Here is a 12,842-nt window from a genome sequence, read left to right as displayed (position 1 = left end):
CTTATCTAATGAAAAGGAACCTTCAATTTGCAAGAAAGGCTGAAGTGAGAGGAGATTCTTTGCTACCAGCAAAGTAAAAATACCGGCAGAAATTTGTCATTCAAGTAATCAGCTTTATGTATCTTTTGTAGCGTAACTGTTACTGAGAAGAGCTTCAAAGAACTTGCCTCAGCTGGTGCAGGTTTGTTAAAGTCTGCTTTCATAATAGAACTGTTTACCAAACTATGTTAGCCATTTAGAAAGGGATAGTTTGAAAGCCCTTTAAAAAAATTGCCTTGCTGTGAAACAGCCTTCAGAAATTGTTTGAGTGATCTCAGTAGAGTAGAAAGGGCATAAGGAGGGGATGCTAGGGGATTCACTGGTGTAAGGTTAGAAATACTGAATTTCTATGTGTCTCAGCACTCGATGGGTGAAGTGCAGGATTTAATAAAGCTGCAGTTTGTGCAGCAAGCCATAACTTTTCTAGCAGCTTCAGGAAACCTTACCAATAAGCGCTAAAGCGCTGTGGCGGTCAGAGGAGTTAGTTAATCCCCCGGGCTCCTTCACGGCCGCGGGTTTCCCACACGCGCTGACCCGGGCGCCCCGCTGCTGCCCCCCGGGCGCCGCCTCCCCCGCGGCGCTGCAGGCCCCGCCCCCCGGGCCAGGCCCCGCCCCCGGCTCCCCTCGGCGCAGGCGCGCTGCTGGCGCGGAGCCGCGGCCGAGGCGTCCCCGAGCCGGGCGGGCGGGCGGGCGGCGGCGGCGGGAGGCCGAGGTGAGCCGGGCCGCGCGGTTCCCCGGGCGCCCAGCGCGGAGCCCCCGCCTGCTCCTCCCCGCGGCGGCGGGAGCGGGGGGCGCCCGCCGGGCTCCCGCGGGGGCCGGGCCGCGGCTGTGCGGCGCTGTGTGCGCGGGCCGCGGCGCCGCCCCGCGGCTGCGGAGGGGGCGGGACGGCGGCTGCCGTCGCGGCCGCCCCGCGTGGGCCGCGCTGCGGCGCGGGGGAGAAACGCAGCTCGGCGCGCTCAGCCGCGCGTGTGCTCGGCCCGCAGGGCGCCGGACCGCCATGCTCGGCAGGAGGCCCAGGAGGAGCCCGCAGGCCAAGGGCCAGGGAGCCGCGGTTGCAAAGCAGGTAAGGGAACCTGCGGCGCAGCCGGCCGCGGACCTCCCGCCGCTCTTGTCCTGCTGCAGCTGCCCTCGGATCTTGCAGGACCGTGAATGTTTTTAAATTCAAATTGTCGATTTTTTTCCATTCTCTCCCTTAGCGCGTTCCTCTCCAAGTAACTGACATGCAGCAGTGGAGGTCTTGCAAGGCAGCTGCTGTGTTGTAACACCACAATCTTTGCCTGAGCCCTTGTGACTCAGGCTAATAGTAGTTTTCTCCCTCAGCTGTACTGAGATTTAATAATAGCTTTCATAACTACATTGAGGTTTTTCTTACAGCTTCCAAGATCATAAAAATAACTTGGGAAGATCAGAACAGCCAGTGACAAACTCAGGGACACATATGGGAGAACATTAACAGCACTACACCAGAGGTGGTTAATTTCGAGTTCCCTCCGTTTTCCGTGTAGTCGTTTTTCTTGTAATAAACTGGTAAAGCTCTGCCCCTCTCTTATAGCTGTGATTTATTCCTGGGCAGTGAGCTTATACGCGTCTTTCTTCATAGTACTCTGTGCCTCTGGGTGTAGTTTGGGGAGGAAGGAGGAGAGAAGCATGCTTCAGTGGTGGCTGGCAGGTGCAGGAAGCCACGTGAAATTGTCAGAGATAGAAATACTGTCAAAGCAAAATGACAACGCTGTTCTAAGTTTGTTTGAGCTAAGTAGTACATCAACTGGAAATTATTTGTAACATTTTTTTCCGTTATGTTAAGCATTTGACTTTAATACTATTAATTTCATTGGAAATGTGTCTTACTGAACAGATTGAGACTTAGAGCTACAAGTGCTGGATTCTCCTCTTGACTTCGTGTGTCACTTGCAGGGTAGCAGTGGATAGATCACATATGCTCCTGATCCACTTTGCACATTTATAAAAGGTGCACGTTCCATGGGACTCTGCATCTTTAGATCACAATTATAAATATTTCCTAATTAAATCTTGTCCTGACCTTCTTTCCATTCTGTCCAAGTCTGCAAATGTGTTTTGTTTTACAGAAGGTGGAAGAGGAAGAAGGCACAGCGTGGGTAACTGATCTGCCCAGTGCTTTTCATTAATATCAAGGCAGGGTCAGGGCTAGTAAACAAATAGCTGCTGGTTTTGAATACTCTTACTGATCTTTGAGATCAGCGTTTCTCCCCTGTGTTTCATGTTCTTCTTGGGGATTATAAAAGGTTCAAAGAAGGTCACAAAATATTTCAAGGCAGTACCCAGCAGCACCTCAGTTCTTGCAGGGTGAGGGATTTAAAAAAAAAAAAAAAAGTTATCACTTATTTGCACTCACTGATAAATTGACAGCCAGCTTCAGCTTATGGCAGCACTTCAGACACTACAAGACGGAGGGGGGGTGATTGTTAAGCTTTGTTATAATGATAGCTAATTTTTATTTCTCTGCTTCAAAGGAACTGATCTGCTGCCTTCTTGGCCATGTGAAGACCAGTAAGCTAGCAGGGATTTGTGCTTTGAAAAAGTCTGAGAAAAGCTGCTCTGCTTAACTCACAGGATGAATGGAATTCATTTAATTCATATTTATAAAAAGATTCAGAATAAATACTGTTATTTCTGGGGAAGTTAGTATCTTAACTAGTAGCATAAAGATAGTGGCAAAGTGTCATCTAAGACTATCTTTTGGATTAGGACCCTAGAGATTTCTCTGATCTTTATGTCGTTTAGGATGTTTTGCAACAGTAGAGTGGTTACACCCACTATTTTTTTCAAATTCTGATTAGTGTAACTAGCATTCTTCCCCTGAGCTGCTGTCGTTTAGCTATCGTGATAATCTGTTCCAAACAGTTGATTGTCTTCTCCCCCATTGCTGGGTTTGCAATGGCCATATTTCCATGGATAGAGTGCTTTCCCTTGTGTTTATGATTTACAAGCTGAAGTAGTGAAAAATACAAAACAGTTCTGTATATGTAAATGTAACTTTTTCCAAGAAGCGAGTGTGAAGTCTCTGCAGTGTATGCATGTCAGATCTGTATCATGTGAATGATGATCAAATATTTTTTAGCTCAGCTGTCGCAGTAACTGCCTTGAACTTCCCTGATGAAATCTGCTTAATGAGGCTCAGTATAACAGATGTCATTTTATTTTACCTTTTTACTTCAAATTATTAGGTAGGCTTGATTTGAAGAGATTGGGTTGATTGTGTACAGTCTTAGAGGGAGCATTAATTGCTTCCTAACAGAGTTATATACATATTTCAGTTATGGATGCCTTGTGTACATTGTTTTGGTAATAGAAATGTTGTGATAGTGTGGTTTAGAAATGAACAGAATCCAGAATACATGGACGTTCTTAAATAACCCATTTATGGGTGATGCAGAAATGCAGCGTGAAGTTCTTGAGTGTCATCTCGGTTCTCACCGCAGTGTTTTTTTTCCTTGGCTCCAGCTGGGACTGTTTGTAGATTTTGATCCTGAAGAGATGCTGCTGGGTGCAGAGGAAGGTGGTGATGATGGGGACCTAGAAGCAGAGCTTGCTGCTATCACTGGAGTGAAGGCGACAGAAGGGAAAGCAAAACCGAAAGGGAAAAGTAAGTTAAAGTCTCTGGATTTTACTGATTGAAGACCTGAATAATTTATTGAAGATATCTATTTATAAATCACTCAATTCTCTAAAATGTTTTTTATCACTGATAGAAGCTGAAATAAATGTGCTTCCTTTACTTTGAAAGGTTAAGTTGCTACTCCACAAAAATGGTAAGAGTTATTTGTCTGTGCTCGTGTAAACACAGATAGGGAAAAGATATCTGATGGCTAGAAGCCTTGTTAATTTAGCATATGAAGTCATAACAAGCTGTAGTAGGAGCTAGATGACTTCAGAATGGAAATTTTATGTTTTGGGTTGTTTGTTTGTTTTGGGGGTTTTGTTTTTGGTTTTGTTTAAAGAGTTAATTTACTGAATTAATGTTAGATTTTTATTTATTTTGAGTCTGTAACCAAAATCAAATATCCCTTTACAAGGGAAATTGTGGACTTGATGTAGTTACTGGGAGAAGTTCCATGGCCTGTATTATGCAGAAGATCAGAGTACATCTTGGAATGGATCATTCCTGTTCTTAATATTTAGGAATCTGTGAGTTTTTTCTGACAGTGTTCACATGCAACTATGCAGTGTTTTACAGGAGGTAGAAATGAGAAGTTAGCAGGAAGGAGTTAGGTAGAGTTTTCAGGGCAAAGTCTTGCAGGGTGAGGTACCCAAGGAAAAGATGCAAGAAAAAGGAAATTTGCTCAGAGAGTGAGGTGGTGATGCAGAAAATGCAGAAGAATATTTAGAGAGGCAGAAGAAACAGTACTTTTCCTGATTTGTGCAGCAGACCTTTGTGCCAGTGTTCTGCTGCTTCCTTTGGGTTGAAGAGGAGAGTCTTTCCCTAAGGACAAGTTTGTTGTCTTGATTTGGAACGTTTTATTTTTGTATCCCAAGTGTGACTTGAAGTGGTGTTTGATGTGTAAAGCAAGTAGTTTCTCTAGGTGGAAAGAGTCTCTCGTCTTCCTGTTTTTTACTGTTCTTCCTTTCTTGTCCTGTTAATGACTCATAGGTTGGTTTATAGCCTGTTTTGTTCAGTATGTCTCTAGACTTGATATTAACATGCGATACCGGTTTCAAAGCATAAATATGTTTAACCAGGGAGGAGGAGAGAGATAAGGCACTCTCGTGCTTTTGTTGTAGATTGAGAAAGTGGATGAGCTGTTGAAGTCCCAAGTGCAATGCAGACCCTATAGAAAACTCCACTGATTTAGCTGGTCGTTCTAGTTAGATTGGGAACTCTTTGGGCTGGGCACAGTTTACAGTAACTGCTTTGATCTTTGTTCTAATTTATGGCTATATGCACTGTTGTAATATAACAATAACAGTATATTTTGGATTCAAAAGAAAACGTTAACAGAAGTTTTACAGGCAGATGTGCTGCGATATTTGATACCACATGTCTGCATCTCGTGCACCTGACTGTTAAAGCTGTTTTTACCTCCCAGACTAACTCGGTCCTATCCATACATGCAAATTCTCGGGAGCCAGAGTACTTTTAACTCATTTGTTCTTGTGCCACCATTGATTTTTGTCTTAAATGATTGATCTTCTTCTCTAGTGCCTAATACCTTAATGTATTTTTAAAAAAGGAAAATATAAAGCTGTTTAGTTTTATCTCCATAAAATAGGTTTTCCTCTTTCTCCTAGCAGTTTTGCCTATATTTACTGTAATTTAAATTTATCTTCTCAAGAATACCCACTGAGAATCAGAACTGTACATAGTGTTACAGATGAAGTTTCACCAAGGCCTTATGCAGTGGTATTAATACTACTCTGTTGAAAGTATATTGACTGATACGTTGCTTTTTTCCCAGCTGGTTTTTGTTCAGTGAGCCTGTAGTTGGCTAGTGCAATCAGGTATTTCTCTTTCTCTAATTTTCAGCTGATGAGTTCTGGTTTATAGCAGAAGTTTTTGTACTTTGTTCTGAAGTATGTATTTTTGTACATAGATGTTCTATAATATCCTCCTCCTCCTCAATTTTTGTGTGTTCTCTCTCTTTCAAGAACTGTTCTGAAACCACATGCGGTGACAAACCTGAAGTTGCCTTAATAGTTTTTCTTCATCTTCTCTTAAATGTAGGTACTGATATTTTTCCCAGTGATATGGTAGCTCTGAATTGACTTAGAAATCGTATTTGCCACTTAATAAACATTCTAAGATAAAAATAGTTGTTATGTTCTCACCCTAAATGTGCTGAGATTAAGGTTGTTCGTACTTTTGGGTGGGGTAAGTTGCACTTTCACACAGTTGCTTTATAATCTCCTATTAATCCAATTGAAAATGAAGACAGAAAGTTCTGTTATTTTGGGGATTTATCTCAAGTCTTCCTGACTAGCAGGGCCATTTATTCCTTCACAGCCTAAAACTTTTGGTTTCAATTTGCTGTGGAAATTTTGTGTTTCAAAAGCTGTGGAAACACAGCTTTTGGTTTCAATTTTTTAAGGTCTAGTTTCCTTGATTTCTTAGCAGTTCTTGATTTATTATCTCTCTGTGATATTGTCACTACTTACCAGGACCAGTCTGAGCATGCGTCTCTTATTTCAGTGATTTGTTTGTTGAGAAATATGGTTTTGATACAACATCCAAGTATAACCAGTATTATTCTCCACTTTTTACCTCTGATGAATTGAAGTCTTTCATAAAAGTTTCTGTTATTAGGTTATTTCGCTGAATACTGTAATAGAGATACGTATTTGCATCTTAAATCAGCCTAGGAGCTTGAGGTAACTTCTAGCACTTTTTCCCTGATCTAGTTGTTTCATCCATCATTAACTTGTCTTTTTTCCTTAGTCTTAGATGTCATTACTGTGCAAACCTACCCCAATAGCTTTCTTTTGCACCTGTGTTTTCAGAGCAGCATTGTGTTTCACCATACCTTATGATTTAGCAGTTCAGGCTCCTTGTATTAGTGAACAGAAGCCATTTCTCCCTGGCATCCAATTTCTGAGCTAGATCATTAGATACAGTCATTTTCCTTGCCTTCTTGCCTGCCTTGACTATCGCTTTCAGCTACATTAGTATTTTGTTTTTCCTGACGTTCACTTCCCCAGTCTTTGTCCTTTATCCGTGAATGTACCCTCATTTACCTATGATTCACCTCGTATCTTCAAAATGAAACAGGGGGATTCAACATTTCCCCTCTTTTACAGTTTTGCATTTTTTTTTGTCAGTCACAGACTGTTGCAGTTTTAGACAGCTGGTAGAGGGAATCTATCTTTTGCAAAAAGTTGTCTTTCTCACAGTGGCTCTTAGTGAACAGAACCTCCCATATAGAACCAGTCCTCTGAACTTATCACATCTGTGCCCTTTCTTACAGGTTGGAAGAATTACTTTGAAGATCAGCTGAGCCTCCATTATTTGAGTGGTGGTTTTATTTTTTGGTTTGGTGAAATCCTTTGCCCATGCCAACAGAAATCTGACAATATCAAATTTCACAGGCTCACATTTTGAATTCTTTCTCCTTCCTGGAAGACAGCGTTCTTTCTTTAATGTATTCTCTGGATCCACTCTGGTGATAGGCATGTGAGCATTTCTTAACAGTGTTGATTTTTCTATTATGTAGATCTCCCTTTAGGAGAGTTAGACTTACATTATTCAAATAATAATCCTTCACACACAGAAGTCTGGATGGGTTCAGCATTACGCTTGCTCAAAAAAATAAGTCTTAATGTACTTTTGCTTGCCTGTGGCTGCAGATGTCACCTGAACAAAAGGGCAGAGTAGTGAAGCGGTTCCTACCTGTCTCCCTAATTAAGATCAGTACAGAAAGAGATGAGAACGTGCGTTCTGTCAGAGAAAGAGATTTTGGTATGCTGTTCTCACATGGAGATTTCTACCACATTTTAAGAATGTGTATTTTGGCTCTGCTCTGGAGAACTCTACTGTTGCAAATCTGCAGGCAAAGCGTACTAGCAAAAGAATTTGCAGATTTGGGGCATTTTAGCCATTAATTTTGTGAGGTAGAACATTACTTTTCTGGAATTAAATTTCACCTTGGTCATAAAGGCTGTTGCACATAAATTCACAGGGTTCAATTTTATCCTTTGCATTTTAGGACTTGCACTCATCTCATGCACTGCTGATACTGCCCCTTTGAAGCAGTGCTTTACAGTTCCCTGCTAATTTGGAAGAAGAACAAATATCTGTGCTGAAGGAAACAAATGGAATGGACCATAGAAAAGAGAGAGAAGGGGAAAATGTAACTATTTAGATAAATCAAACCAGAGAGCTGTACAGGGAAGAATAAAGGCATTAAAACAAGAGAAGGAGGCTGGGATGGAAATATGAGAGAGAATAGTAGGGGGAGGAACCTGGGGTGAGGGAACAAGCAAGAGGCACTGTTTGATTTGCTGTGGGACTTCAACCAAATATACCTGGGACTCCCTTCTCAGACCTTGCTTTCTTGTTTAGGGGCAGACTGTTTATTAGGTAAAGGGGGAGTAAGCAAGAAGTCACTGCCTTCTTCCAGTCAGTAGCGTCTCCTAAAGAATTTGCATCTAGTGGCCACATACCTGTTGCTTAGGGTTTATGGCTCCTTCTGGTTGCCTTTTGCAGCTCCTCTGCCCATGGATCATATTGAAAAGATGGCTGCAGAGTGTATGAAGGACCTGAATGAAGATGAGGAAGAAACAGAGGATGACGATGTGGAGAAAGATACAGACCTGTTGGTATGTATGATTTTGTTAGCAAAAAGTTTTAGGGTTTCTTTGGTTTCAATTTTTCAGAGAATCACTTTTAGCAAAAATGTTCATTAGCTTTGCAAAGAGAATCTGAAATATTGCAAGGCCTTATGTGTGCTGGAATGCTTTTGTGAGATCTGACCCTCTGTGGCCAGAGTGAGGGTCTTATAGGAGTGGGAGAACAGTGGGAATCCCATCTGTGTCAGCTGTTGAAGTAAGGCCAGCATCTTGCTGTCAAGCATTTTTCTTAAAGTGATGTCTGTGACCATTTTGCTACTGCCCTGGGTACTCCTTGGCCTGAGACAATATATCTGAAGTAATTTGTTTGAGATTTTATTGAGTGATCTGTTTGGCGGGGCTTGGGGAAGGAGTGTTAAGCAGTGTTTTTGACAGACGTTATTAACGGGTGCTTTTCAGAAATTTCAAAGTTGGGATTTGAATGATCTTTGTAAAGGTATTTCTCTGAACTTTTCTAGCTTCAGATCTCTATCCACAAACTTGTATAACGATCCTGGAGCTGCAGTTTGGCTTTGGGTGGTATCTGGCTTCATGTTCTGGCTATAAGTTGAACCAGTGGAAGCAGTTCCTTAAAAATCAACCCCACCCCACCCCACCCCCAAAAAAAAACAACCATAGAAATTGTCTGGGATATAAGATGTTTAGAATCTCAGTTTGGGTTCGAGGTCCATCCAAAGGTTTTCGAGCTTGAAACTTATTTTATTTCATATTGCACTATTATATGCACTACAGTTGCCTTTTGTTGGCTTTTACTTTTTAGGCAGAATTGCAAGAAGTTCTCGGGGAGGAAGGTGAGACGAGAAGCTGTGAGGATGAAACAATTGCAATGGAGTCATCCACAGCTCAACCAGAAACTGAGCAACCTGAAATGCAACCACAGGTAGGAAAGAGCTGCGTGTTTTCTGATTGTTTTGCTGAATCACTCTTACTATCATGCTGCTTATACAAGGGTAACAAACAAGATACAGAGAGCTGCTCTTATCCTCCAGTAAAGGCAAAACTGTGTTTTTGCACTCTTCTCTGTGGAATCTGATGCTGTAGTGATATAGTTCAGTAATTTTGTTCTGATGTTGAATTTTTAATGTTAGCATAGAATTGAGGATGTAAACAGCTGGATTCAAACATATCTTGTCCCTCATTGTACATGTGAGCATTGTACATTCAGACTGTAGTTCAGGCTTCCAGAATTCATGCCTTCCCCCATTGAGTCTTAAGCAGTGTGTTGAAATAGTGAGACTTCTTATAACTCAGCATCTTTGGCAGCTGTGTGGAATTTTTCTCAGCAGCATTTACTTTCCCAGCTTAATTTGTCAGTCCTCATGCAGCCATATTCTTTATTCAGTTGCTGCTCAGTTTCTGTTGCGTGCTGCAGATTCCAGTGCCCTCGTGCACTGTGTCCATTAATAAATGGTTCTGGAGGAGTTTCTATAGAGATAACGGCAATAATTACTTTAGTAGCCATCTGAAAGGTCTCTGTAGCTGTGGAGTGTTTGTAAGTAGCTATTGGTAACTATTTGATTAGGCTGCTTTTGTCACTGAACAAATCCCAGGCTGTAGGAAGAGGTAAAAGAAGGAGTTCTTGTAATAAAGCCAGGTTGAAGAACCCCTGAAGGGAGAAAACTAGCATGATGATTTAAAAAAAAATAGGAGGGGAGGAGGGGGAAGTCGAGCCACATGCCAAAATATTTCTTCACACCCTCTGTTTTGTGGTGTTTGAGAGACTTCACTGTTCTCCCTCACCTACTCCCTAACCACATGGCTCCAATTACCCTGTGACTGTGAGTTTCCTAAATGTCTCCACCCATTCTTCTCTATTACGCCTTTGAGAGAAAGCCCAGAGGTGGATCCACGGACCGTTAGTGCAGTACAAGTGCTCTTCTGTTTGAGAGAGACTGTTTCGTCCTTGCGCTCTTGATTAATGCAAGTGTGTGTAGAAGAGGAACACTTGTTTTTCAGTGCTGTAGGAAAACTTGCCTAGTTTGAAATAAGTTTTCTTGATTTGTTTTTTTCCTATTGTTTTTATTCTGAGACCACCTCACTTCCTGCTGTTACCAGTGAGCTGCAACAGACAATAGAGAATAGAATTGCGAACTACAGGACAGCAATTTCTAACGCAAAGGAGTCAGGTGAGAGTGCCAAAACACGCCGCTATGAAAGAGGCCTTAAGGTAAGTTGGATTCATCAGGTATGTGAATGGCGGGGGGGCAAGGTCAGTTCTTTAAGCTATAATTTAAGAGTCTTTCTAGGTCTGTGATCGAGTGAATGCGTTCAAAAGGGGAGAGAAATGTGACAATTAGTATGCTGTCTGGAGTTACTTGAAAAAAATTTCCTGTATTTAGCACTGATCTGACATAGTAAATATGCAGATGAACTTTAAATGCATTTTTTGTATCAGCTTTGTTTCTGTTGTATGTATACTGGTACCCAGAAGCAGGGGATATGATAAATGCCTATGTTAAACCCACCCATCTAGATCTGTGTTTGACCTGTGATGACCATTCATTGTTACTTTAAAGCAAATTATAGGACTTTTCCTAGCACATATACCTGCCAGTTCATCACTGATGCCTTCAGGTACTGACCTTCCACTCAGTCCTTTGTGACAAAGGAAGGATACCTCTCCTCAGGTGTGTTGGTTGTGCTTGAAAATGAGTCAAATGGGATTCTTCGTTAAGGCAATTAAAAATTGTATTGAGGAGCTGTTTTTCCAGCTTTGCCACTTCTCAGCCAGGTGGCGTGCTTGCAGTTAGTTTGTAGTGCTTGGTGGTCACTGCTGTGCAGGAGTGCCTTTATTTCCCTGTTTGCTTTCATATACCCTCCAACATCATCTCAGCAGCTAACTCTGTCTTGCCGAGCAAAGCTTTATAGCTCAGCAGTGTCCACAGAGGGACGAACTTAATGTCTGACCAGCTACCAAGTACCTTGAAGTATTAAGGGAACAAGTGAGGCCAGACACAGAGGAGGAAATGTGCAAGAATGGAGATTTCTATGTTTGTCCACTGTCTGCTAGCTCTGAAGAGGAATATACATGAAACCACCTGACCTTCTGGAGGGCAAGAGGCATAGGCGTACCATGCTTATTTTATCTAATATAGAAACTAAAAGCTACGTTTGCCACTTCTTTTTCTCTCTTTTTCAAGGGAGGGAGGTTCCATGTGCCTAAGCAATGTAGCTAAGGATGGTAGATTAGGTCTCACTTCACAGCTTATAATTCGTTAATTAGCTAGAGGACATGCCAGCAAATACTGTACTGTTCTGTCTCATTCATGGTTCTTGGAACTGTGAACTTTAATCTCACAGTTTAATTCCGTTACCAGTGTGTCATTCCACACCTGGAGAAGAGAGTTGTGTGGACTGGTCTGAATCCCAGTCTTACATGTAGTCAGTCCAAAGTGTCTCTACCACTGTTGCTTGGTAGATCAGACAATGTCATGGTTAACTAAAAGTAGTAGCGATTCTGGTGCTGATGGGATTCTTTTGTTGCTTTTCTGTGTGTTACCATTTCAGTTTCTGAGACAGATGAAAGATGGAAAACTTTTGTTTCGACCTGAAGCACAGGGTCTTTTGTCTAAATCTTAAGCTTTTAAAAAAAAAAAGCTTTGAGGAAGATAATATTTGTGGTGGAGCAGGATTAAAAAAAAATTGAGCTGCCTTTAACCCAGTGATGTTAACAGATGGTGAATGCTATCTATCTGACAGTTCTAGGTGTTGAGGTACTTATGCTACTTAGTCTGGGAAACAGGTCTTTTGCTTGTGTTGCTCTGACTGTTGAGCACCTTTCATGAGCACTGAAGTTGCCCCTGCAGAAAAGTAGGGTCCCTAAGGGGCCCTAATCTCTAGTCACTGTCAAAAGATGGATGTAATAGATTCTGTCATGAATAAGGGAATGAATTTGAGTTGTGATGATTTTGCACCAACTGTATGATTAATGAAAATGCCTACTGACTTTGCTGTTCCATCTCTGTCAGACACTGGAAACCATGCTGGCTGCAGTGAAGAAAGGCAAAAAAATCAGTGAGGAAGAAATTCCACCTCCTGTTGCAACAGGAAAGAGTTCTTCTCAGGTACCTCAAGCCACAGGAGCTGAACTAGAAAACTTAGGAGATTCAGCCAGTGTGTCAGCAGAGAAGAGAGTAGAGTCTGCTGCAGATCATGAGCAGAAGCCCTCCCATGATGCAGAGCAGCATCCGAAATTGGAGTCTTTACAGAGTCATGCTGCTTCTAGTTCTGCCGAGGAAACAGGTACCATGTTCAGAGAGGATAAGCAGTTCCAGCACTATTCTAATGTTACGTTTTTCTTGATTTTTGGATTGTGTAGCAAAGCACTGTGTTGTGCTTATGTAGAACTTCCCAGCTGAATATTTCAAATTGGGTCAGCCATGGGATCAGATATTTTTAATAGAGTCCTGACATTCTGATTTCAGTTTCTCATCACTACAAAATGAAGGCTTCCCAGGGGACCCTCTCTTGGCCTGCAGTATATT

At 42.0% G+C, this 12,842-nt stretch overlaps 1 protein-coding gene across 3 annotated transcripts in view; it reads left to right on the top strand.

Moving 5' to 3' along the window:
* Positions 1 to 148: 148 nt before the first annotated feature.
* The window catches only part of CC2D1B (coiled-coil and C2 domain containing 1B), a 38,744-nt gene continuing 26,050 nt past the window's right edge, over positions 149 to 12,842 (top strand). For 2 of the 3 annotated variants that reach the window (XM_064516210.1, XM_064516209.1), the window contains exons 1-7: positions 644 to 751; positions 1,023 to 1,102; positions 3,523 to 3,664; positions 8,216 to 8,328; positions 9,119 to 9,238; positions 10,388 to 10,525; positions 12,327 to 12,600. In XM_064516210.1, coding sequence (XP_064372280.1) covers positions 1,037 to 1,102; positions 3,523 to 3,664; positions 8,216 to 8,328; positions 9,119 to 9,238; positions 10,388 to 10,525; positions 12,327 to 12,600 — 853 coding nt within the window. In that variant the 5' untranslated portion in view covers positions 644 to 751; positions 1,023 to 1,036. Of the gene's footprint in view, positions 182 to 643; positions 752 to 1,022; positions 1,103 to 3,522; positions 3,665 to 8,215; positions 8,329 to 9,118; positions 9,239 to 10,387; positions 10,526 to 12,326; positions 12,601 to 12,842 lie in introns of those variants that run through there. The other variant, XM_026105541.2, reaches the window with a different exon arrangement.

Source organism: Dromaius novaehollandiae, chromosome 8, assembly GCF_036370855.1.
Source record: "Dromaius novaehollandiae isolate bDroNov1 chromosome 8, bDroNov1.hap1, whole genome shotgun sequence".
In the NCBI taxonomy this organism is placed as follows: Eukaryota; Metazoa; Chordata; class Aves; order Casuariiformes; family Dromaiidae; genus Dromaius; species Dromaius novaehollandiae.
The sequence above is the reverse complement of the archived record's forward strand: the minus strand, read 5'-3'. Positions and strand labels throughout refer to the sequence as shown.